This window comes from Monopterus albus, unplaced genomic scaffold (assembly GCF_001952655.1).
Source record: "Monopterus albus unplaced genomic scaffold, M_albus_1.0 scaffold85.1, whole genome shotgun sequence".
NCBI lineage: Eukaryota > Metazoa > Chordata > Actinopteri > Synbranchiformes > Synbranchidae > Monopterus > Monopterus albus.
Window position 1 is genome coordinate 476,950 of NW_018127965.1, and position 27,929 is coordinate 504,878.

The 27,929-nt window shown below is 42.3% G+C and overlaps 1 protein-coding gene and 1 long non-coding RNA gene across 2 annotated transcripts in view; one reads left to right on the top strand and one right to left on the bottom strand.

Annotated features, from left to right (window-relative positions):
* Positions 1 to 27,929, bottom strand: part of LOC109964229 (uncharacterized) — a 66,813-nt gene that overhangs the window by 3,937 nt on the left and 34,947 nt on the right. The gene's annotated exons all lie outside the window — the stretch shown is intronic.
* c1ql1l2 (complement component 1, q subcomponent-like 1-like 2) lies at positions 5,009 to 19,685 on the top strand. The gene is made up of 2 exons (XM_020607384.1): positions 5,009 to 5,649; positions 17,909 to 19,685. Exons 1-2 carry the CDS (start codon positions 5,041 to 5,043, stop codon positions 18,086 to 18,088), a joined length of 789 nt encoding a protein of 262 aa, XP_020463040.1. The 5' UTR covers positions 5,009 to 5,040; the 3' UTR covers positions 18,089 to 19,685.

The following is a 27,929-nucleotide window of genomic DNA, read 5'->3' on the forward strand; positions in this document are numbered from 1 at the left end:
TACAAGAGGCACCTCAGGGGAAAGCAGGGTTGTCGTAGTGAAGCTATGACAACAGGGCCTCTGAATGCCATTTCCAGGATATCCATCTATCAAACTTCTGCTCTCTAGCCAACAAAATAGGCAAACTGCTTCTCATCAACTGGACTAATTCTGACTTCTCATGATCTGCAGTGTTGTGCTTTGTCGAGATGTGGCTAAATGGCTTGACCACAGAAGAGGCTGTTACAGTATACGCCTGGGTTTCCAGGTCCACACAGCAGATCGAGTGGAAGAGCAAACCGGAAAATCGAGAGGAGGTGGAATCTGCTTCTACATACATGAAGGTTGGTGCAAAGATGTCACAGTGTTGGGAAAAACTCAGACTTAGAAGCACTATTTATTAACTGCAGACCATTTTATTCACCGAGAAAAATTTCCTCATTCATTTTGGTCGATGTTTATATCCCATCTCTAATAATCTGTGAAGAGGCTGTATGGAGCCTCCTTAGCTAGCAAAAGATCAGGAAGGCACCAGGCCCAGACGGTGTGACTCCCTCATGTCTGAAAGCTTGTGCTGATCAGGTGGCCCCCATCTTCACACTTATCTTCAACAGATCACTGGAGCTATGTGAAAACCCACCATCATCCCAGTACCCAAGAAACCCACCATTAACAGCATGAATGACTACAGACCTGTCGCCCTGACATCTGTAGTTATGAAGTACTTCGAGAGACTGGTGTTGGCCCACCTGAAGGACATCATACTCCAGCTGCTAGACCCCCTGCAGTTTACCTACCAGGCAAACATGTCAGTGGATGATGCAGTCAACATGGCACTGCATTACATCCTGTAATATCTCATTGTAGACTTCACCTCAACGTTCAACACCATCATCCCAGACATCCTCCCCTCCAGACTCACTGTGCCTGCTCACACCTGTCAGTGGATCTCCAGCTTTCTGACAGACAGGAAGCAGCAGGTGATTGTCCAGCACAATCAGCACAGGCACCCCCCAGGGATGTTTGCTCTCCTGGCTACTGTTCTCTATATATACCAACAACTGTACCTCAGGGGACAGCTCTGTTAGACTGCTGAAGTTCATGACGACACAACAGTCATCGGTCTCATCCATAACGGTGATGAGTCTGCAGACAGACGGGAGATTGAGCAGCTGGGCCTGTGGTGCAGTCACAACAACCTGGAGCTGAACACGCTCAGAACAGGGGAGATGACAGTGGACTTCAGGCCCCCACCCTACCCCCTCTCACCATAGCACTGTATCAGCAGTAAAGTCCTTCAGGTTCCTGGGCTCCACTGTCTCCTAGGACCTGAACTGGACATGCAACAATAGCACCATTATCAAAAAGGCACAGCAGAGGATGACCTTCCTGCACCAGCTCAGGAAGTTCAACCTGCCCCAGGAGCTGCTGATACAGTTCTACAGAGGAATCATCGAGTCTGTTCTCTGCTCTTCCATCATTGTCTGCTTTGGCTCAGCAACCAAACAGGGCAAAGTACAGACTTCAGCGGACAGTCAGAACCAGTAGAGCCAGCCTGCCCTCCATGAAGGACCTGTACACCTCACGGGCCAAAAGGAGGGCAGAGAAGATTTCTGCTGACTCCTCACATCCTGGACATGAACAGTTTGAACTCCTCCCCTCTGGACGGCACTACAGGTCACTGTGCGCCAAGACAACCAGACACAGGGACAGGCTGTCACTCTGATGAACACTTAACTATGACTGAAGCAACAGAACTCAGGAACCACTGCTGTGCAATAACTGTAAAGAGTACCACAACATGCACAAATCTGATGGCTCGAAATGTGTAGATATGTATACAATGTTTATGAATGCCTCAGGTGGCCAGAAAATCAGTTACTGTAGAATCAGTGAATTTAAATAGGATCAGTTACCAAAGGAATCATTAATTAAACCTGAGTTAAAAACACATGTGGCCCATTAAAAAAAGGGTATATTTTGCTATTTTTAATGCCTGTTAAGACTAACTGTCCTGTTGGTCTGGGTGCTGTAAACAGAAATGTGTTCTCTCTGTGACACGTAGGGTCGCTAGTTGCATCTTTATTTCGTCTCTCAGCGATGAATGTCAATGGACAATAACATAAGGCTGCATCACCCCTGTGCCACTCCACACTGAGTGGTGCCACAACCAATCAGTAGGAGTCACTAGTGCAGCAACAAGGGTGAAAACCTTTGTCTGGTTTCCCACCTGCCAACTATGCCAAATGTTTTCGCTGAAACACACTTTCAAATGTGAAAAGCAACAACTGGAAACTAAACCCTAACTCAGTAAAATGTGCAGGAACTTTGGCCCGACATCTAGATATTGCAAAAACACAGTTCAGGTCTTGAAAATCAGCTTATGCCACATGCAGCTATTCTGGTTTCATCACCATTGTCATTGACACTCACGCATTCTCTCCCTGTGCTCCAACAAATAAAACAAAGCAAACCAGCTCCACTGATATAAAGCTCAGTTGTCACAGCAGTTAACTCCCCCCTCCATGTTGTACTTGCTCTCCCTCTGCCTCTCTATTCCTTGTCTCGCCATCTTTCTCATCTCTCTTTCATCTCCATTGCTCTCTGTTTGTCCTCTCTAGTGTGCACTGATCTCTGTGGTTCAGAGATTTAGAGATTTGGGGCACAGTGATCTGACTGGCAGTTACAGCCGGCAGGTGTGAAGAACAAACAATGGCCCCTAAACAAACCGCAAAACCAATTTAGGGCTTGTGTGCTCCCTCATATAGGCAAACTCCATGTCAGTTATGAGGAATAAAACAAAACAGGCAAATATGCATCGCAAGCACACCTGGTGTGCCACTTATTTGGGAATGTCTCACAGACTCAGCTCAGTGATAAATTAGACAGCCAACTGGTGGGAGCATAAGTTTGCAACTGAAGTTTAATGATGATGAAGAGACAGAAATCTAACAAAATAACTGGTGATATGTCAAGTGTAGTGGTGACAAATAGTCAGGCATCCTGCTCATTGATCCATCTCAATCTGTCACAAGAGCTGTGTCCAGCTCAGGCACAAACTGTCCCATCAGAAATAGGCAACCATGACATGTGGAAAGCCAAGAATCTGCAGAGTTTTGTTCCAGTCAGTGACTACACCAGCTGATTTAACTGTTTAACAACAGTGTAAACAGAGAGGTGGAGTTTAACCGGAGAAAATACCCGGTGGACTAAAACCTTGGTCCTCACAGGCCTCTTTGAGGAACAAATGAGGCTGAACATTGAAACAGCCTAAAATATTTACTGTTGCATGAATTTAAAATCTCTGAAGCAAAAGATAATGACTTTTTATACATAACAGACTGGATACAACAGATAATTTAGATTCCTGTGACCCTGAATTACAAATTATTGGACTGTGTATGGTGTTGGCTTCAGCTCTACTGTATGACTCAAAGCCAGAGCTATCAGAGCAAAAGGTGCCCACCTCTGATGTTTTTATCATTGTCTGAGAATAATACTGTTTCCCCCAATTGGCAGATCATATTGATGTGGGCATGTCAAATTCTTTCATCTTTATCTGTTTGTCCATTTTGTGTTAGACCAAAAACTCTGAACACTGCTCTCTGCAAACACAACACACATTTTTAAGATAATGACTATGTTTTTTGGCCATCTATAGACGTCATTTGTTTTCTAGCTTTACCATTCATCATTCTACTGGATGAAAATGTCAAACTAAATGATAAGATCACAGCTGCATATAGATTTTTTTCTCTCCCTGACCAGGACCCTTTATTTGATAAAAACCATGAAATCAATACCTAAAAAAAGACACCAATAAGAAATGGTGTCAGCACAGGATTATTGACACAGGGGAAAGGCAAAGAGGGGAATGAAATAAATGCAGAGAAGTGAGTGGTTAGTGTCAGTGGCCCTAAAGGAAAGATAGATTGGCTGCCATCACCCTTAAAAAGTGGCTCTATGTAAAATGCCACCATTCATATCATCAATCAAAAGTTTTAAAACAGTCCCATCTGTATGTGTGGTTGCATTTTCATTTGTTATATACAATCAAGCTGTTGGATTATGAGTTAATTCTTGGCATGAGCCTTTGTGATTAGCACCTTTTTTTTAAATGATGCCTTGTGTCTTTGCACATATACACCATATACATGAATCTTTACAACCCACCTTCAGGAAAAAAAAAATTTCTTTCCACAGCTCCATCGTTATTTTTAGAGGCTGGATGCTGATAAGAGATAGGCGAAAGCAAGGGAGTGAGAAACGGCATCAAAAGTGGGGAAAAGGAGGAATGCAAAGAGAGAAAAAGAGAGGGATGAAAGGGGGGGGAGCAAGATGGTCAGAGGGTGGCGTTGACTCTTCTGTGGTTCAGGAGAGTGGCAGAATAAAATGCAATGTGATGAGAGTCCTTCCTCTGAGTGAGTTGGAGAGAGAAAGAGAAGGGGACCAAAGCACACCAACCTCTCATTCGATGGGGGAGCAGTGGGGAGGGGGGGAGCGCCGCCGCTACAGCCGTATAAAAAGCCGAGCCTGAGAAACCGGCACCACAAACTCACCACACATACACACACACGTGCGTGCACGCGTACACAGATCCAGTGGCTGCTCTCACACTCACCCACTCTCAGCATTCTCTCTCCCTCCCTCTCCCTTCCTCTCTCTCTCTCTCTCTCTCCCTCTGTCTCTCACTTCATTCCTCTGGGCTCTGCATCCTTCTTGCTTCTTCTCACAAGTCACATTGTGTTTGTAAGTATGCGCTGAATGTGTCCCTGTGTATGCTTGGGCGTAGTTTAAGTCTTTTTATATGTGTGAGTGACTGACTGCCTACTTTAGTGTGACTGAGCAGAGTGGTGAGGTGTATCAGGTGTATGTAGGTCTTTGTCTCACCCTCACACACTCGTCGCTTCTCTTGCAACTCTTCTCGGGATCTCTGGGTCCCCTTCCTCGGTGACAGGCTACCCACACCAAGCAATCACCATTTCCGCCACGGGGAGACCCACGCTGGCAGCGCAGCCCCTTCCCCGGAGGAAGCCCTGGGTGGCGGCTGCCGTAGGGGTCATGCTGGTCCTGGTGCTGGTGGTCCTCATCCCTGTGCTCGTCAGCTCTGTGGGTACAGATGCCAGCCACTATGAGATGCTGGGCACCTGCCATATGGTGTGCGACCCCTACCTGAACAAGGGCACTCCAGCCAGCAGCACCAGCTCCACTGGTCTCCAGGCTGAGGCAGAGGCGTTGAGCGATCACAGCAATGTGCTTCCACCCTCCACCTTACTGCAGGGCCCACAGGGGAAGCCTGGTAAACCAGGCAAGCCCGGACCACCTGGACCGCCCGGAGAACCTGGGCCACCGGGGCCAGCTGGGCCACCTGGTGACAGGGGGGATCGAGGAAGGACTGGGATTTTGGGTCTTGGGGGGACCGGAGCTATCAGTACGGCCACCTACAGCACAGTTCCTCGGGTGGCCTTCTATGCGGGGCTTAAGAACCCCCATGAAGGCTATGAGATCCTCAAGTTTGACGATGTGGTCACCAACCTGGGCAACAATTATGATGGCATTTCAGGCAAATTCATCTGCAGCATACCAGGCACATACTTCTTCATCTACCATGTGCTGATGAGAGGAGGAGATGGCACCAGCATGTGGGCAGATCTCTGTAAGAATGGCCAGGTTAGTGCTTTGAAACTTTTTCCGAGCTTTCTCTCTCCAGTGTAGTGTACATCAGTCCTCTGACGCTCACTCTCCATCGTTATATGCTCTATGGCTCCCTCCCTTAAAAATCCACGCAGTGAAGGAAGCTACTTTTTCATAAAGCCAGTAAATAAAATGTGACATTGTGAGGCAAGCCTGCGCATCTGCCGCGCAATTCCAAAGCCCAGAGCGCACAGCTGTGGCACCCGGCGCGCCCGGAGATAAAGACGCTTGAGTGGTTGAGGTCTGTCTCCCCACGTCGCAGGATGCGCTGTGACATCCCCGCTCCCCGAGGTCCAAAGGACGGCCATAGCTTCGGTTGAGCCGGGAGTGCGTAACGCCTTTGTTTTAGTTTTACTTTTTTAGATTGGGTTTTATTCCTGGAGGAACTTAATGGCAATTTGTGTCGGAGTATTTACACGTACAGTGTTTTAGGGGGGAAAAGCTGGAGTGATGATGAAAATGAAACAGCAGGAGTTGGAAATGTTTTCGGGCTATAAGGATGGATGTTACTTCCTTTTGTTTTGTTATGAAGTGTCAATTAGCTACGAGTGATTATACTGTAATTTAATACAAATAATAAACCGGCGTTTTATTATTTATACTATTGTTGTTTCATCAAGACACAGCCTTCCGTTCCTGCTCCATATAACTTTTAGTCTATATGGTTTCTGGCTAGTTAAATGTAAAGCGGGATGAGAAACGAACAATATTTAGAACATGTCTGTACAAACTGTTGTCTGTCCGCCGCCGCATCCACCTGTCTGTGCAGTCGCATTAAAAACACTACGAACTCGACCTGATCTATTCTCGGCTTCTATCATTTATCTATTTTTATTTTGCGACCCGGATGGTCTTCTCAGCTTGATTATGTGCCACTGTAGTTTGCAGTTTTCCGATCAGCCAAGGTCTCTTATGTCCAAAGCGCCTCCAAAATACGTTTAGCCTCAAAAAAGACTGAGGTAAAATTACTGGGCTCATTGTTTGCTTTGTTTGCTCAGGCTGTATCTGTGTTCCCATCATATACTGTAGTTTGTGGCCAGTATCATGGCAAGTATGAAAAAATACTCTAAAGAAAACAATTCAGCAAATAAGCTACCTGTCATTTTTATGTTAAGGGGTTGCTGGCATTGCTCCTCTATTGTATAAAGTGTAAAATGAATGATGCTCTGGAGACACAGTAATGTACTGAGAAATGCTGCTGGTGACACACGTTTTTCCTACTGTACATGTTGAGATTATTTATAACCTGTTTCATAAGCATTTTTGATTCACCACCATCAACTCATTCTACAGTGAACAACACAGAAGGAGATCATAGATAAATCATAAATACCTCTACAATCTATAAAATCATGTGACATCTCGGCCCTAGGAGCCCCTCTGGCCTATGTCACATCTACAGGCTGAAAAATAAATGTAGTTTTGGTTAATTCTCATTTTCTTATTTTTTATGTTTCTGCCAAATCATGTCAGTGAAAAACACGGAGGTAGAATAAAGCAGAAAGCTGTTGATGTTCTCCAGTGTTGGGGAAACTACTTTGAAAATATAGTTTGGCAAACTATCAATAACTTCACCGAAAGAAATGCAGGTAAACTAAAATTACTTAGAAAAAGTAGTTCAAAATATTTTGTAACACACAATAAAACTGGCAATGTACATGTGATACAAAACTATAACATCATTAAAAAAAAAACACATTCTTGCAAAAAGTGCCACTGAGTTGAGTTCATTTACCTGAGACAAAGCCGTCCCATCTGGCCTTTTCACAATCATATTATATATTTCTTGTAACCAAATTTGGATTTTGTATTAATAAATCTGCTGTGTTACTTGTTGGTTTTGCAACATCTGGCTTGTATAATCTTAACAGCTAAAACAGTCTTGAACTTGTATGTTTTAAGACCATATGAACAGCTGGAACACTGGTCTAAATGGGCCTCTTTTACTACTACTGCTCAGCACAGAATCTCTGATTATATGACACGTGAGGAGTCTCTCGATGTTCTTATCCAAATGGAGAGCCCTTGTTGTACCAAATAGAAAAGAAATGGTAAAATAAAAAATCATTAACGGTCCAAAATTATTTGTATTTGCAAAAGTTAACTACACAAAAAAATATTGAATGTTGAACTACCAGCAAGTTACTGCAAAATGTAGTTAACCTGATAGTTTAATTACATGTAGTTCATTACTCCCCAACACTGGTGGTCTCAGCACATTACAAGTGGTGAGATCATGATATGCAGCGTAAAGATAAAATAACAGTTGGCATCGGCAATGTGGCATGAACCTGCAGTCTTGCCAAGGCAGCTAGAGGTTAATTCCTTTACCCTCGCCAAGTTCACACCCAGCAAGTAAAAGAGAGTTACAGCAATTGCCTTCTATATATAATGTCTCACTCAACAGTAATGTTTATAGGTGGGCGTAAAAGCATTGATATATAATAGGGGAAGAAGAACATATGTTCCTATAAAACGCCTTCTGTTTCCGCTTCATTGTGTTCCCAAGAGGAGGGTGTGGAGGTACTTAAGTTAGAAGCACACAGTGTGCATCTCAAGAGACACACGTAATGTTTATAAAGTGGTAACTGCTTGTCTTTCTCTGGCTTCCTCTGTCCTGTACGCAACTTATGCATATGGTGCAGTGCTCTTGCTGTGGTGTTTATTAGGTTGTGTGCCTGGCTGATGGAACAGGCCCCAGAGCCTCTGTCTGTGTAAACGGCTGTGAATGGTTGTAAATGTTGGGCCAACTTATGCTACATCATTGATGAAGTGCTGAGAGTCAAACTGAAGCTCATACACTCACACTGGTGCTTTCCTCAGCTCATTAAGGCAGCAAAAAGCTACACTGCGAGTTGGGACAGGGGAGGCTAGGGAATTGCACACAATACTAGTATTTTATCATCTTTTGGCTTTAGAGAAGCAGCGGGTTTTCAGGAACGGCAGCGCCGCTTCTCTCCAGCATGTGCTCCTCCCACTCCAGGGGTTTTTGCAAACTGCGTGGAACATCAGCATCCATTGGTTACCTTATTTCTTCTCCTCTTCTTCCACTTCCTCTTTTCACTTGGCAGAGTGCACACAAGAATTGCAGTATTGTCCCCAGAACTTTGACACTTTTCAAACTAGACCAAAAACTAGCTTCCTGGTAAACAAGCAAATAAGGAATCTATTTTCAGCACAGCACATTTCATCTGCTTTCCAAACTCCTCTCCACATACAGTACTCTTCTTGGCTTTTTTATTGCATGCCAGAATATTCCAACCAATTCTAAACTCTCTCTCCAATAAATCAGTGTTTTGCCCTAACCTGTCTTGGACACACCCTGAGAGACACAGCAGTGACAATGAACACAAATTTATTGGCTGCAGTAGAAAGGAGGAAAGCAAAGAAGGACAGTAAAGATGTAGTTATTGTGCTATTGTGCTAGCGAGTCAATTTTATTGTAATTAAAAAGCTTGAACCAGATCCAGGATCTGTTTGTGCTTCTCCTCTCTGCTCCCTTCTTAATATTGTTATTAATCCGTAAAACCGTTTCAGAGTTAATTAAAAGCAATGACTTCAGCGTCAGTCTCTCAAGAGGACCATAGTGAATAATCACTCTGTCTTCTCCTTTAATAAGCTTCAATGTCCTTCGTGCACATGGCTCTTTCCTAGCAATTACCGCTACAGTCTCCTCACATACACAAACATTCACACATGCTCACACACACACACACACACACATAAGTGTAAGCTCGCCCCCCCCCCACCTCCTAACCCAGTGCCTCAGCCCAACTGTGCACTGCCCTCCATCTCTCCTCTGTGTCGGGTTTACAGAATCTCACTTTTCCAAAGGAGAACAAAGTTTTTGTCTTAAACGGAGAAATTGTTTTAAAAAAGCAGCAAAACAGAATCTGGATTGCGGTACCACAGAATCGGTTTGCTAACGTACAATACCATCGATATTCTTTTTTGCTGTTGAGTGATGCATTGCACTGTAACAGAACAGGTTAGAGCACACCGTTCTTTTCTTAGATTTTGTTCCTGAGCCTGTCTCACTTTTTTTTTTCCCTAAAGTGTTGCTCAACTTGTGTGTCATTTTCTTGTCAAACCATTCGCCTCAGCCCATCTCTGCCCATGAAGACAGAACTGTTTATCCCACGGCTGAAACCCACGTGTTATTGTTTAACATGTGGTGTCAATCCCAACATTAAACATGAGAGCTGAGCCATCTGGATGTGGGTCTGCTCTGTTTGATATGATTATTGACATATGTTCTAAAGAAAGGTGCGAATAACAAAGAGATTCATTCCGATAGCTGATCACTCAGGATGAGCTGTGGTCTTTACCGATTATTACAAAACAAAAGCAAACAGGTTCTCAGTATTTTTCTATCTCAAAATAAAAAAATATGAATGAACATTGCGAGCACTAAACACAGAAATAAATAGACTTGAATGATTTTAATATTCTGGTAATGTTCAGACCTGCTATTCTTCATCACGGTCAGCACTGAGAGGCCTTTGTGTGTCTGCCTGGTGTAACAGAGAGACTCTGTCTGAAATAGACAGGCGGGGTTTGAGAGAGTCACCCTCAGGCCCTCACCCTCTTTGCCTGTGGTATTGATCCCCTCATGTGTGTGTGTCCATGTGCTTGCGTGTACATATGTGCCTTTCCTTCTTCTGACAGACCCGTTTCTTTCTGTATGATGCATACCATGGCACTTCTTCTATAATCAGCCCGAGAGGTAGTGGAGGCGGACCTTTGGCCTTGATCTGCTGTGTAATTGGACATTGGATTTGACACTCTGCCGAGTGGAACATTAGAGCTGGCCTAATTAGGTGCGAGGGCTATTAAATGAAGATTGGCCCGTGTTGTTAGGAAATACCACACAGATTGGAAATGTCAAGATGACATCGGGCTGTCATCGGCAAGCACAGGGAAGAAAATCTATCATTTATTGGTGAAGTTTCGAAACTTGCTAGAAAACTGCCAACCACTTGTCTGTAATGATTCAATTACTTTTTAAAACCTTTTACACCGAGCTCCTCCAACAGAGGGCCTGCCCAGCAGTCCACACACTCACTGCGCTGGCAGCTCAGCTAAAATAGCTCATGGCATACTGCTATAATCTCTCAAGTACTGAGAGACCAAACACATGCAATTTAAAATAGACTATGGATTATTTCCTGTTACTAGCTGACTCAAGGATGCTGTGGTGTTGACTCACAAGGCTTCTTCATTATAACAAGAGCCATATGGGACAGAGACAAGTGCTTCTGGCCCTCTTACACGAACATCTCCCTCTCCATTTCTCCCCACGCCCCTGACATTTAGCCATCCCCTGAATTCAGTCTCCAGTGATACCCACAATTATCCACTCCCTCTTCACAGGAAAGTAGTAAGTCAGTAGCTTCAAATGACTCATAGTCTGCTACATAGCTCAGTGTGTTAACACTTCCTGCCCCCCTCCAAAAAAATGAATATGGGTAAGACATCAACAATCGCCCCAGTAAGAGAAACATATGTCATACCAAGGCTGAATAAAAAAGGAAGATGTCTGTGCCTCAGGGTTACTAGGAAGCACACTGGAAGAGAAGGCTTAGTGTGAACACGGGTTGGAAATTTGTCTTTTCAGACAAGGCTGCAAGCGATGGTTGCTGCTCTGGTGTTGGTGCTAGAGGCAGACAGTACAGTGTATCTCAGTAATTAACTGAGCGTGATGAGTCAGGCAAAAGAAAGGAAAGACTGGTTGGATTGCAGGTCAAAGCCGGTGCCTCTTTTTTTCCACCAGTGTTCGCTCTGATAACCCTCTTTCAGAGGCTCTCAGGAGAAGCTGTCTGAATTTCAACCACGTTGATCGAATTGTGATACTGTTACTCTGACCCTTTGGAGTTTTCTGTCATTGATAGTTTGCCAAGTATCAGTTTGTACATGTGATAAAACAATCAACTAACGCCTGACATCACACTCACCTTTAGCATAACTGTAAGAAATTTTATAAATGCTGAGAGGTTTGTTCAGGAAAGTCATTTGGTTTCTAAGAGGCTGAGCAGGTCCAAAGAGAACAGCTGGTGAAATTAATTCAGGAAGCCTTTATGTACTCTTGCCTGACAGATGGCAAATCTCCTGTTACCATTTCATTCCTCTTACCATGTTTTCACTTAGGTTCCTCTGACAAATAAACCTGTAACACATGGGCGGCCCAATGCTTCCTGACGCTGCAACTCGTTCCGTTGCAAACCGTTGCTTTCCTGTTCACATTATCTAAGTAAAATTGGATCTTGTGTGTATGCGTGTGCACAATAAGGCATGTGCATGTCTCTCTGTCACTGTAGGTGTGTCTGTGTGTGTGTGTGTTTATATGTGTGGCAGTGAAATGTTGGACCAGGCTCAACAGCGGTGGCAAACATGCTATTAAGCATGCAGTTCACGGCTGGAATGTTCAAACACAATTAGACAGCAGCAGACTTTGATTTAAAGAGAACCAATAGACTCCTTGATCCAAAATGGAGGCTCAACATCAAGTCAACAAATCCCTGTCAGAGAACCCACGAGACATGTCCTTGTCACAGTGACAAAGCCTTTTGTGAGGCCACTGTCGCAGTGAGACTTTACAGGCTCCTCCTGCACAGAGAAAACTTCAACTTGTCATGGTTTTTATAAACTGTATCTTAATGGTTTATAATGGAAGCAGTCCAGCTAACCATACAATACTGCACACTACAGCTGCTGAAAAGTAAAGGACGAATGTAAAAAAAATTCCACACCACTGAGGAACAGTGACAGCCAGTATTTTAAATTGTGCCATAGCAGTATCTTCACAACATCATTACTCATAACTGTGGGGTTTAACACAGGTTAAACAATGTCAAACCCAAGTTAGGAGAATCCACACTTCACTTTTCCAGGTTTACATTATCTATTAAGCCCAAACACAGCCTTGGAATTTCTGTGTCTCCACTCAGAATATGATTCAATCAAAGCCATCACACTGATGATATGATGGATGCAAACACGCACGAACAGCCACAAGGAAGACAACATTGCCTGACACCTCGTTTACAATGACTGGAGCCGGAGCTTATATGCCCTCATGCTTTGTTTGTCTTGTCAAAGTTCCTCTGCTTATTTTGTGTCAAGGTCACGCATTGCCAGTCGGCTGTTTGTCCTGCTCATCTCTTGCTATACATCTGCCATACTGTTCTGCATTTGAACCTCTGGCTCATATTCCTAACAAGTTCTTTGTACGCAGCAGAGACACAAAGAAAGAAAGAAAAGGGAATAACTCCAATAGGAGTTCCCCAATCATTATTTCAAAAATAGTGAGAGGCTTTATTCATGCATGTTTATCACTGAAAGCAAGGCCTAGATTGCGGCAGTAAGTCTCAGAAGGGAATAAAGAGCAATGAAACAAAACAAAACAAAAATATCTTTCTGGATAAACTAGAAAGATTTCAGTGAAGTTTTCTTTCACCAGGGCTTTTCCCACTCTGTTTTTACTAAAGGAAAATGTTATATTTGTATTTTCCCCCTCCACCCCCCCACCAAAAGAAATCATGCTCATGAGGAACTCTTAAATGTAGCTGCTTCAAGAGCAAATGAAGAGATAATTTAAGCAATATTACACATCTGTGACATTGCCAAAGGTGCCCTGATTCTCTGTGAACACCTGCAAAGCAAATATTTTAATAAAGTTTCATTAAAATCCCAACTGACAAATCCTCCTGAACCATCATCAACACCCCCACCCCCACCACCAACCCAAAGCGGTAACAGCCTAATAAGATGGTGTTGATTTTGCACGCTCAGGGCACATCATATCATATTAATATGCACTGGACGGATCTCAGAATCAGAACAGGAGGCTTTGTTTGCACACCGATATGAGCTGTGCAAGATTTAATCAAGAGAATAAACAAGAAAAATGTACAATATTCCATATATTACTCCTGCATCTTAAAACCTAGCCTTCGCAGCACCCGCACGTTTCATATAAACGTGACTGCCACTGTCCGCGGTGCAGTACGTTGTTAAAAATTTGAGAAACCCTCCCATCTTATGTCCTTGACTCCCTCTGTCTCACCTGTTAATTACCTATTGAAACCACATTTATGCCTGGTGAGATGGTCTGTCTTGCTTTCTATGCACCTGATGAAATGTATTAGGACTGAAATGTTGCTGTAAACACATGGCTGTCTGAAAAAATGCTGCATAGAGTTTTGAGCCAGTGCTTGATTTTTTATTTTTTGTTATTGCATCTAGCCATAAAAGATCTTTTTTTATTCAATTTACCTTCCATTATAAAATTGAGCTGTTTTTATTTTTAACCATTGACAAATATATTGCTAAGAAGGCTGAAGAAGCGTCAACCCTGATCCTCTCTTCTCTATAATTCTACACCGTAAGCTGAAGGGAATGTAAAGAACAGTTATTCTCTCTTGCAAGACGACTTCACAGGAAATCCAAAAGAGCACAATAAAAAGAATAGTTAGCTGCAAGTAATTAAAATGAAAGATTTTTATTATGGTAAGCAATTCATACTAGCTCACTGTATTTATTGTTGAATCATAGAAAATCAGTCTCATACATTTGTCATAAAGTATACCCTTACAACCACCAAAACTAGAGGCTGAGAGGAACATGGGGACAGCACTGAGAATGTTGATTTCTGGTGAATTAAAGAAATGCTAACCCACCTATTAGGAAGAAGTGTTGTGAAGAGGTGTTGTGTAATGCAATGGTACAATACTGTAACACACAGCCTTGTGTGGTCAGGCTCAAAATAAGATGCCATCGATATGACACCTTACCACTTAAATGCTTTTAACAGTACAAGGAAACTGTGTTTTATTCCATGACCCCATCTTGTCTCCTGTGAAGGTCTCTCTGTTTGTGATCATGTTGCTTAGGAGAGAAGCACTTAAGACACTCAAATGCTTTTCTTAAGGAGATTTCTGGTTTCGATCAGAGGCTTTTAACTCTTGAAAAACAACACATTTAAAGAAATAATTTTCTAGATACAAACAACTGGCTCCATGCTCTTGATTCAAACTAGTGGAAATCCACCGTATGAAAGCTTTGTGTTTTATTTTAGTCAGACTTTCAATGCCTCTGCATATCCTCTTTTAACAACCTCTGCAGCAGGTTGTTAAAAAACAACAACAAAAGATGAGCCGAGAATTTGTATCAGCAGTCAGAACTATTATGTTAGAGAAGACAAAGGGAGAACAAACTTAATGAAACTTAACAATCAACTGAAACAGACACAAAGCCAAACAGTGTCTGACTGAGGAGATATCGTGGAAGTTTAGAATAAAAATAAACACCATATTAACAGGTGCAGAAATGTAGAACAAGCTATCAAACAAACAAAAATAATAAAATAAAATGCTGGACTTTTGTAAAGAAATGTTTAAATCGTGGATTCATATTGCACAAAAATACATAACTGATGCTTTTTAATATAGTCCCAGACTCTGGCCTGTTGGACCAACTTGTCAACACCCACTTGCAAAAGCCCTGATTTACAGCTGCGTGGCCGGACACTGAGCCAGGGCAGGGGCCAGACCTGATAATAAGTCTTAAGAAAACACTTCAAATGCACTGAAATTATTGATTTAGATTCAACTTTATTGACCAGACTGAGAGCCTAATTGGCTTATTTAACCAGTGGCTGCTTTAAATGATGTGCAGTACTTTCTTTTTCATCTCAAGAGGAAATAATGGTCTCCTCGTTCAATTGTATTTTATTTACTTTACAACTGATGCAGTTCTCCTTGTTAGTAACTGTTTAACAGCACAGAGACTGTGCAGCCTAGAAGTATACTCTATGGTTTTTTTGACAGTATCCAATATAACACATACCTAAAGAACCAGTTATCAGTTTCAATAGTTCAGGAATAAAAAAAAAACCTTCTTTAGAGTCAGTGTTAGGTGACTCAACTTAATTGGCAGATTAACTGAAATGTAAATGGAGCCACAGTTTAGTTTTACATTTTTTGCAGTAAATTACCATCTGTAGTTTATGACTCACAGACGTCATAAGACACTTCTCGCATGTTTTGGTTTTTCTGTCTTTAAGTCTGGTCATTAAGTATTGGCTTAAAATTGGATGAGTGACTTCACCACTGAGGAACATCCCACTATCTAAATCTCCTTGTTTGTCTGTATCATCATCCTGCAGCACTGTCTTAAATTTAGGGTACTAAATAAGGCAAAAAGTTCTCCACTATTCACTTGATATACGTAAATGTGAAGGCCCCTTAGACCTTTAAGCTCAAAGTCACTGGTTAAAAGTCTTGGGGAGTGCTACTGCATGTATGAAAAAAGTTATGTAAAGCCTTTTGTGGCTCTGGAGGGAGTTGTATGAAGTCTGGTTGGATCTGAAGACCCTAAGTTTGAAAATGAAATATGAGGGGGTTGAGTTGGAAAAACGAGTGATCCTACCAGACCTCTGTAGCGCGCTTCTCTTCTCTGCTTGAGGCTATAGAGGCTCAAGGTTACAATAACCACCACTAGGATAAGACACCTGAATCTCCAAATGAACTGTGGGACGTTGAGCTGCACTGTGATTAACAAAGGCACTCAGTTTTGACAACGAAGAGGATTATGTTAAATAAAAAAAAGAGAATTCTTCTGGCTCCTTCTGGTTTTCATCCTTTAAAAAAATGTCCATGATGAGTGCAATGCTAAATTAGTGGAGTACTCTTTAATTGCAAATCTGCTGTGCTGGAGTTCAGCACCAAAACAACATATACTGTATCTCAGTGTCCAAATACTTAGAGATTGCACTGAACAAAATAAGGTTTAAGTTCATGGCTGCTGTTAAGGATCATATTTAAATCATTCCGATGGCTCAGCAGACAAGGCACATACTATAGGCTGGAAATATCCAGTGTATGACCTTCACTGTGTATCCTGATTTTCTAATTCCTCAGTTTGGTTTTCATTTGGCGAAGAACAAGACACAAACTGTTCTGTGTATCTCAAGACATGCAACTATAATGCAGTGGACATACCCACTCAGTCTACCACTGTATTAGTCTTTCTCTCTCTGACATGCACACACACGCTCAGACTCACACATAAAAAAACACAGCTATTGTTTCAGTGCCCATTTGGCACTGCAACGATATTTTCCTCCCCAGAGAAAGAGCATGTTTGTGGTGGAGGTCTTAATTAGCCAGGACAGGTTATTTAGAAACCGCTCCAAATGTCCTATGGCCAGACCTGCTGAATACTCACGCACACAGAAATACATGCAGCCAGACAAACATAGATAAATATTCCTTGTTTAAAATGCATTTCTCAGTAATCTCCCCCCCCACCCCCATTGTTCGGTTTCTCTTTCTGTGGACCTTTTGTTCCGAAGTTGAATGTTAGGTCTTCTGTGAAAGACCACAGGTTTAATTGAGACCATAAATCTGCTTGACAGAAAGGCCCTAGATTTGACTGACCCTCCGGTTGGTCCCGCAGATTTAATATCAATATGAAAAATCATTTGTGCTGTTGTTGTGTCTGGTTATTCATTTAACTTCAAAATGAAATATTTTGTCAAAATCAGAGTCACAATCACTGTATTGTCATCAAACCGTACACACGATGCACAGCAAGAGGAAATTACATTTTCTTGTGCGATTTAGTATTTCAAAAAATATACTGAACACTTTTCTATTCGAGTATTCCCAAATTGATACACTATCCTTCTGTGCAGCAAACTTTTTTATTCTCCTGTGGTGCAGCAACACAGCACTCACAACTCACAAAAAGTGAGTTTCTTTTATTTTAATAATGGTGGTCTTGTTTGGTTGTTTGCTAGTAAATTAGCAGAGCATCACCTAGCCAATAGATCATTATAAGTCAGATAAACAAAACTTATATTTCTAAATTTTGGTGTACATCTGAATCTAAGCATTGTTCAAGGAGTCTTCTAACTCATTTTTTTTAACATTGCAAAAGGACATTTTTAATATATTCATTCATTTCTCTGGCACATATGGACACTTAATTTCTCACAATTCCCAATCATTGTGTGCGTTTTTGTGCAGACCTTGATAGTAAGAAATTGCAACATTTCTATTAGTGAAATAACGAATATAGGTGACTGTGCAGCCTTGTTAGAGATGAGTGCTTTCAAGCTCCAAATACTTTTAGTGCAGATTTATAGTAATGGAGACTGGCATTACTGAATATGTGTCCAGTATCCGTGCACGATTTTACATGCTCTCCTACATGTTTGTCCCTGTTCTTCCAGGTTCGTGCCAGTGCCATCGCCCAAGACGCTGACCAGAACTATGACTACGCCTCCAACAGCGTCATCCTCCATCTGGATGCCGGGGACGAGGTTTACATCAAACTGGATGGAGGCAAAGCCCACGGAGGCAACAACAACAAGTACAGCACCTTCTCTGGCTTCATCCTTTACGCAGATTGAGAACAGACAGACACAAAGACAGTCAGAAAGCAAGAAATTGACAGAAGAGTTGAACGATGAGGGGGGGGGTAAGGGGGTGTGTTAAAAGCTGGAATGCTTCCTAGTTTTCCTAATTTTCTCCATCATCCCGGACACCTCTGCTTCATATCCATCATTCAAAACATCCAGGCTCGGCTACAGAGCCTGGATGCGAAAGCTCCTGAGGACACACTGAGAGGGGCTGACGGGCGACGTGGGAGGAGTGGGATGTGGGGAGGAGGTGGGCTGGTTTTTCTGCACTCCTCGCCACAATGCCAACATGTCAGAAAGCTCCTCACTTTCAGTGTCTCTCCTTTTCAGCCCTGCTCCATTGCACAGAAATAACAACAAAAATGAAAACCCTGCAAAAGCGGATGATCTCACCTCTTCTCTCCACAGTGGCAACAGTCAGCTGTGTTGTCAGTGGACTGAAACTCGTAGTGTTGTTACGTGCAATGTTCCTTAGATTGTGTTTTTGTTTTGTAGACATGCATAATATTCTACACAATGAGATTTAAAAAAAAAGGATATATTTATCCCCTGTGAAGATATCCTGTTTGACTGATAGGACGCATTTTTGATGGAGCTCAGAGAGCTAACGGCTAGAAAAGAAAAACCTGAAAATCACGACTGTCAGTATTTCATGGCACTGGGTGTTTTTGTTCATTGCTGGGTACAGCAAAGTGGCTATATATTGTTCATGTGGAGAATAACAATACATTCTGCACTGTACCTTCCAATGTATCTAGAAAAAGGAAACATCATCTAGACAATACCCTTTCCACACACAGCACCTAACGCTCTTCACAAACACATAAAGTCCTGCCGCTCTTTGGATTGTAGGTAGAGTCCAAATCGTTTCTAAGATGTTCTAGGTTTATGCAGCTGTTCTACATAGCACAATCAGTCATGTGGTGAAGTAAAATCATTTGATTGTGTGCTAACTCAGTTGACGGGTGCCTGTTATTTCGTCTTCTCTGCTGTGCCCACCTCCAAGGATTTGTGCGAGGTGAAAGGAAACTCCACCTGCAAGAGAAGCTCACAAAGGAATCAGAAGTGAGTGAGATGGTGGGGAGGTAGAGGGGGTGCTCCGGCACAGTAAAAGTGAGTGGGAAAGTTTTTAGTGTTAGTGTCTCTGAGCTTCACTGGATGTCATCCATTCATTAGCTACATACTCAATGACACACAGGCATTATGTTAATATTTAATCAACATGGCAGCCTGACAACTTGCTTGAGAATGAGATTGACTGGGTGAGTGACTCTACTGTGACTGCACGTCTGTATGTATGTGTGTGCGTGCATTTGCACGTGTGAGTACGTTAATGTGCATACCAATGAGCGTCTGCATTAGCATGTGCCGTGCCATAGCTACGTTATTCTTTTACAGAGATTCTGTGCTACAGCCAATGCCAGATATTCTACTCAGCAGCCAATGAGATTGTGCTCTGTAGGGTGGGGGGCCTCTATAGATATGATGAGAAGAACAAATAGCCTGTAAATGAATTCTATGACATGTTTGTCTATCTTATCTTTTGGAATTGTTGAATACCTTTAAATAATAAATGGGATTTTTTTGAGTGACTTGCCTCATGAGACTTCTTGTATCCCAAATACATGAATTTGAAAAGATGATCTGTAAAGGATCTCATTTGCTCTGTGGCTACTACAGTAGAAACAAACAACTGGAAAGGTACTAGCATGAAACTCCAAATCACTCTGCTCCACCCAGCGTTGCCTCTTCCTGCTCCACTATGCTCTACTACAATCTGCTACGCTCCACCATGTTCTGCCCAGCTCTTCAGACATTTGTGGCTGTGAAATTACAAGAAATGAGAATGCAACAAAACTTACTGATCAAGCAGAAATAACTGAACATCTCTGATTGGTTAGAGAAGTCAATCCCTCTCAAAACCTTTTAGAAACTAATATCTCTGCAGTGCTGCCAGTGCTGTTCAATGAGCCTGGGTCACAGGAGGCTCTCCACATTAAGACAAGTTTTGGAGCATATTTCTACAACTAAAGTATCTGAAAAAGGTACATACTGTACTGTAGCAATAAGTAAGAATTTTAACAATGCCCTGTCAGTGCAAACATTAAAAAAAGATCCTATCAGCAAGTCCCTCATCTCTCCTTTCTCTCAAAAAAAGTAAAGTATATTTAGGATGATGGCTGTCGAGGGAAAGATGTCTTGTATTTATGATCTCTCTGTCCCATCCTAAAATGATCGTCTGGAACTTCTCTCCATCTGTAAAGGTGTGCTTGGAGATAAAAGAAAGAAAAAATCTCCAACATTAACAACATCCACCAGTGGAGTAAAATGCCGGTTCTGAATTGGCATTCAAAAGTGGTCCTTAACAAAATGCAGGCTATTCCTCAATTGGCAATCACAACATCTTTTCACAGATTCTCATCAACAGAGGCATGATATACCCCGCAAGGAAGTGAGGACAGAGGAGAAAAACAGGGGGAAGGAAGATTGAGCTAGATAGAAGAAGAGCGAAATATAGTTTGACAAAGACAGATGGAGACACAACAGAAAGAGCAGGCCACAAAGAGAAGTAATGGGGAAGGGATAGATAGGGAGGAGAGGGTAAAGAGAAATATAAGGAAGACAGACAGAATCAGAGGGGTTTGGTACCGATTTAGGGTGGAGAGGGAGGGGGGCTGGATTGTTTTCAAGGTAGAGTGATTCCCTGTCGGGGCTGTGTGAGGTGTCAAGAGAGATTAGCCAGCGTGAAGCTGGAGGAGAGAGCTTGAGATAACTTGGATTGGACAAGTGTCAAGGACTGGACATTCCTCAGACCTGGCAGGAATGGGATGTGACACTGGCTGCTATGTTGGTCTACACTACTTTGCTTTCAAGGGAGCCAGTCACCCCTCTCTGTATCATTTTATTCATTTCCCTCTAGCCAATAAAATAATCCCATACACACCAGTGGAAATGAGAATGTTCGATGGCCTTGTTTAATGGCACTAACATCTGTAAATCCTGCATGACACCAGGGCAGGTTTTGGTTGGAAAAACAAAAAAACAAAAAAAAACAACACGTTGTTTGTGGGAAAAGTGGATCTTACATTGTCAAAGTCAATTTTACAAACAAAATCTGTGAGTCAAATCTGTACAATCGATAGTGGAAAGTCAGCAGGTGAGAATGTGCAGTCTTATTGTCTAAGCAGTGACCAAAACAGACAAATAATAAGTTTGGAATGTGCATGAAAATAAGTTTTCTGTTAGACTGCGTGCTCTGCCAGCCTTATAAAAACACATGGGTTGATATCACTTTTTTATGAACTACATTATAACCCCCCTCCAATGGGGCAAAAACAAACTCATTATGAATACAATGAATTGGGAGAGCTGTGATATCAGGAGAACTCCAAAAATATCTTGTAAAAAAGAAGCCACTCATTGGAAATGATCCGTACAATGAACTAGACAACCAGACAGTCTGTGGTCTGTGGACCTTAAACGTTCCCCTGGAACAATTTTCCTGACAGAAGATGTAAACTAGGAAGCAGCTGAAAGGCAAAGAGTATGGAGTAGATTACTATAGAGTGCACTGTATTTACTGTTTGCCATACAGGGCCATCTCTACAGCATTTATACAATTTTTTGCTAACAAGCATACAACATATGTAACATTTCATAAATGTGAAAATTACCTTTGCATGACTTAACAGCTGTCTGTCTGGATGCTAAATAAAGAGGATTCATAGTGAGGGGCCTTCACAGAACTGATGTGAGAATAAAGGCTATTTACGGTGTTAATTAACGTGATGTTGACGGGTTTTATTTAGAATATTTACCGGCAGCACCGTGGGGCAAAAACTGTCTGGAGGGTGGGGGGGGGTACGATGATAATCAGTTCAGGTTGACAAATGTTTCAATCCACAGCAGTAATTTTTACATTTCTGGCCTACATGCACTCTAGCACCATCATTTTCTATGTTCAAGTCTGACCTTTTTCTTATTTTCTTTTTTTCTTTCACCTATTTTTGTTTCCCTGTCCCTTGTCCTGCCTTTAACCTGGCATGACAAACACAAAGGTTGAAAAAGCTGACAGCTGTTAGTGGACTGGCTTCCTCCTGCCACCCTGAAGCCTCTCCTACACACACACACACACACATGTATAACCAAACAGTTCACACACAGAAACCTCTGCATGATAGCGCAGTCACACATTAACGCTGTCAAACTTGTTGTGTGGGCTCCTACCACCACACATGATTCCCTTTGTCAGTTTAGGTTGCGGCCAAGGAGGAAGCCTTTCCCAGTTGTCCCTGGATGGTCTGAAGCTGCCAGGCCAGGTGTACTCTGCAGTCACTTCCTGTGCTGGGGGAACTGGCAGAGCTGAGCTGCCCAGGCTCTTATCTGCAGGCCTGCCCTCAGACTGTGTGACACCGTGACCCCCCCTTTGACGCACCGCTGCCTTGTATACACTTGCTTAACATTGCAACAACATATTCCTGGCCACAGTAGAATGAAAGGTGACTCACAGAACGTCAGACACCTCTGACCCTTGTTTCTTTAGCTGATTTTTCCTCACTACCTCTGCTGTCGCACGCTTTATCTCCTTGTATTTTTGTTCTTTGTAAATATCTGACCATGGACTGTGTCGGCCCTTACACGCTGCAGGCAGAAGCAGACAGGATGCGATGTGGTAAATGTTTCTCATTTTCTCCATTGCCTCCTCTCTCACAGTGAAAACACCACGGTATCCTCAAATATTGTAGTGTCACATCTCCAGAGAACTCACTTTAAAGAGAGATTAAAAAAGCACAAACATCCAACATGCCTTTTTTCCCCTTCAGCATGCTGAGTGCATTAGTGACCTTTTAAAGTGTTGTCTCCCTAGTGCTTTGCAAACACCCCACAGAAGAACAAACTACTAATAGGGCTAAAAAAGCTGACACACTTTAAACAATGATCAAACCCTTTCTTGGCCATGAGGCAGTGCTTGCTATATTAATGGTATTCAATTATGTAGACAAGACAAACAAACATCTCTGTGGGCAAACAGCAGCCAAATGTATAAAGGTTTGAGCAGAAAGAGGACCGCAAATATGTGAAAATATAGTTTTACTTTTTATGTAACAATTAGAAGTTCCTGCAAACACTCCCAGTTCTATCATTTTGATAGTGATGATCATTCAGTCACTTGAAACAGTACCCATGACTTTGCATTCACATGCTTCACATTTGATTTTGTGTGCCAATGGGAAACAAAAGGCTAGGATTCTGAAGAAATAACAGCTATGCAGATGGAAAGAGCTGAAGACACTGAATACAACAGAATAAAACAGAGTCGAGTTGCAGTTTGGTTCAAGGAAAAAAACAGGGTTGCAGAGTACATTCAATACAGGCAACTTGCAGAAATGGAAGTGTTTTCTTCATCTAGAAAATGACCTTATTGGTTAGAATCGTGGGAGGCAGCAAGCTCACACCATATGACTCTAATTGCAGCGAAGCTCTCTATGTGTGTGTTTTTGTGTGAGCAAATGATCGTGTATGTAGAATGCGGTGTGTTTGCGTGAGCGGACATCAGACAGAGCTACAGGGCCTACGGCAGGAAACCGCGGTGAGGTGGATAAGCTCAGAACTGTAGAGGGCAGATGTCAAAGAGGAGATATTACCCTCCACATTACTCCCACTTCAACAAGATAGGCCATTATTATCATGTATTTCAGACAGAAACATGCAGATAAAATAGGCTGATAACTAAGAGAAATAAATGGATCAAATTAAGATATTCTGAATAATATCCCAAACCTCTACAAGATGTCTAAGGGAGACAGAGTAATCAGGAAATAAGTAATCATGCCAAACCAATATAAAAGTCACCAGATTCTTGCATAACTTCGAGCAGTCTGCTTGTACTGAGTAATAACTCCCCAAATTTAGCTCACTTAGCTCTCTCCTGCTGCCTTTCGCAGTCTGATGGATGTGTGGCATGCTAGTCATGCCATCTTGTGTCACCTGTGCTACACTAGCTTTGGGCAGGGAGACAGGGAGAGAGCCATGGGAGGTCTGGAGGAGGCCAGAGAAATAGACATCTGTGATTAACACATTCAGACACGTGTCAGTGTGGAGCATTCGCCGGGAAGCGCGCTGGGAGACGTTCACACACAACCTGCTTCTGACAGCAGAAATTTGCCTAAATAAAGACAAAGATAAAAGGAAGAAAACTTTTGCGGAAGCCATGATAAGCCCACCAAACACATTCACACAGGAACATGAGTACTTGTACAACATGAGTAGAAATTAATTACTAGCTACATAAAAATACATTTCATGCTGAAGTGAAAGGCATGCAGCTGTCTGCACAGGTGCACATAGACAAACATTCACACATAAGCACACATGCATGCCAGCATCTCATAGCTCCCTTTGGCATGTGCTATAACAATGAATTGTTTGTAGTGCCATTTACATGAAAGGACCTCTGGAGCTGTGCCAGGATTGGAACAACAATTCCATTATTCTTTTCTAATACCATATGTTCAGATTACACAGTGCACTCTCTCTCTGTCTCTCTTACACACACACACATTTCATCAGCACACTCGTGAGGACTGTCACTATCACAGTGATTCCCTAATCCCTAACCTTTGCAACAAATCCACATCAGCAGTCTCAATGTTGACCCTAACCCCATGGGTAAGGTGGTACTCATCAAGTTAATACGAAAATCTGGAAAAGTCATGCCAAGACGTCTGAGGGTTTATTAGACATTCACTCTGGGATTTCATGCCAAACACAATGGTTTAGATAATTTGGCCAGAGTGTTGACCTGCTTGATCATCTGAAGGCTTGTGTTTCATGCTCTGCAGGACTATGTTGTCATTACGTTCCAGATATGTGTTATTATACCTAAAGGAAACTTGAAGTGAGAACTAGATAAATTGTCATTACAAAGCCTGGTTTTCACAACACAAACAACACAAAAGCATACCTGTACAAGTGTGTATGGTCAAACTGTTGGCTAACCGGGAAAAAAATAGACTAGATGACTCCTGCTGTTCCACTGGGGTGGATTCACCAACAGTGGACTAATGTACAACTGCAGAAACAACAACAAATGTTTAGGATTACATCTCCTGAACAGAATACATTAACCTGGAGATTGGCTTCGAATAAGACAAGGAGGTAATGAGCCTCGTGCAAGGTGAATAGACCCACAGGAAAGAACAGAGGAGCAAAAGAGGCCTGAGAGAGAAAAAACTAAACCAACACCAATACCCCAAACTACTATCTGGATTCTAACTTCCAGTGCTGATCTTGATGTAAACTTGAATCGTTAAGACGACGCTTTGAAGAGTCCTTGTCTCTGAGGAGTTACACAAGCAGAAATACACACACACACTTGAGGGAATGGTTCCACAGAGAGATTGAGTGAGCCATCTGCCAAATTAGGCCATGAGCCATGAGCCCACAACTTCACTGTTCTATTCACTTTTCAATTACTGGGCTAGAGGCTTAAGCACAAGGTCTGTATCCACATACACACGTTAATAGAGTAGGTATTTTTTTTCTCACATGCGTCTAATATGAGACCAGATGAATCATGCAAACAAGGCTGAGTTATTCATAATGTTTCCATAATGGATAACTTACACAATTCCACTACTTGTTTGGATTTTGTTTTTATTCAACACTTGCCACAAAGATGCACAGTGATGAGATGGCAACAGCTTAAGCGAGAAACTGGCTCCTGAGAGGAACAAACAACATGTCAACACTGATCTACATACATACATACATGAGCGTACAAGAAAACAGCATACAACTCATTAACACACATAAAGACGCTAACAAAGGCTCCTGAGCTCACAGCAGATCTGCTTTGTTACCCAGTGCCAACTCCACCCCTTCCAAAATGTCAGAGGCGTACAAAGCAGGGAGGGTGTGAGGTGATAAACGCACCCGACTGAAAATGTCAGAGTGTCACCCGTTGCCATGACAGCCGGCAAAGTTTGGCAAGGACTAGAGTGCTTCAGCCAAAGGCCAGATTACTTCCTGCAGCTAATTGAGCATGTGGTTTCTAGTACGACTGTATACAAGTGTGTGCTATAAAAAGATGCTGGAAAATCAGTATCTCTCTGCATTAACAGCTAAAGACAAAGAAAATGCCACTCCTATGTACCTTAGTTAGACAACCAGAGACAGCAATCGTTCAGAAAAAAAACCACAAAGTCAGACACCAAAGTGAGTTGTTACAAAAACCATCTGAACACTACATTTCAGAACCACGACTTCGGTGTGGGTTGCAAAGTTGTCTAGAAAGTAACCTGATGAGAGTGGGCATATTGGAGGTGGTGAAAGCTGTTTAAAGCCCTTTTCAGACACAGGATACGTAACACTGCCAGGTTCAAGTGACGAGTATCTGTCATTCAGACATACAGTAGATCACTTTTACATTAATGGTCCTCAAAGCTTCATTCAGACGCACCCACAGCAGTGACAGACAGAGTGACAGTACCCACATAAAATTAATCATAGGTACAAGATCTGGTTTTGTGCAGGGCTATCCGTTGATGTGACTGCATGCAGGTCAGACCTGTGCTGTATTGAAAGCGATAAGAAAATGTGACCAGGTTCGACCTAGTCACGATTTTTATGTAAAAGTAAAACAGGGTGCTAGATTAATGGAAAGGAGTTCATGTTTTGAATGAGCTTATTATGTTGAAACTGGTACTGTAGACGTCTGAGTGTTGACTCATCTAATGTTGAGGAGAAAAAATACTGAAACCCAACAGATTCCAGTGGTGTTTGGTGAAAAACTAAGCAAAGGACCAAGAAAGAACTGATCACCTGATAAAACTAACCTAACGGTCTACTCAGTCACTTATTGTTGGGCTTTTGACCACATCACACAGCCTCCATTAGCAAATGTCATTTGCTCAAGAATTTATTATGAATTAAATGTCAAATCTCAAAAAATCAATTGTTGTTTCCCTTATCATTGTCGCCAGTTCCTGGCAATTAATAATGCATTAAGGTTGATAAACCCTAAATTCTGACATGTTCAGTAGAAGTTTTTTTTTTTCTGGCTGAACTCTCGATATTGACCTCCAACTTTTGTGTCATTTAATACAGTGTTTATTTAACTTCTTGATCTAGATTCTTAAATGTGCACAATGCATGAAAATACTAACTCCAAACGCTTGTGCAAAATTCAATAGCATTTCACTCACTAGTGGAAATGTAGGATCTGGAGGAACCTGTCCAGAAGGTGAGCATGAGGCTTTCTGTTGACTTATGACTATTATTATGGAAATGTGACAAATTACTATATTTTGCTAAAACCTTCTGTTTATATACAATAAAGTCATATTACATTACATGAAGACACATTTTGAAAAAGCAACACATACCTGTGGTATGGTACCAACCATTTATCTTGGCCACCATTTAGGACATCTAGCAAAAACACCCTTTACACTTGTTTTGATGTGTATTCTGTTTTTACTCATATCACACAGACTAGAAGTAATTTTGACAAAATGTACAAAAAGCAGGTCGTTTATTCCTCTAGTTGTTTATTCATGTCCTGATATGAGTTGATTCAGCCAAAATGAAATCAGTTATGAGGATTTCTTTGCTGCCCTTTATGAATAGATTAAGATCAAGGACCGTGATGTCGCCCGGCATGGCGCAGGCGGGGCCCCACCCTGGAGCCAGACCCGGGGTTGGGGCTCGAATGCGAGTGCCTGGTGGCTGGGCCTCCCCTCAGGAGGATCCGTAAGGGGCTGGTGCACAGTGGATTGGGCAGCAGTCGAAGGCAGGGGCCCCGACGACCCAATCTCTGGACACGGAGACT

Bases quoted from the DNA above. Each gene is read 5' to 3' on its own strand.
- c1ql1l2 (XM_020607384.1), top strand. From the start codon at position 5,041: ATGCTGGTCCTGGTGCTGGTGGTCCTCATCCCTGTGCTCGTCAGCTCT. The intron at 5,650-17,908 runs GTTAGTGCTTTG...CTGTTCTTCCAG, and splicing joins ATCTCTGTAAGAATGGCCAG to GTTCGTGCCAGTGCCATCGC.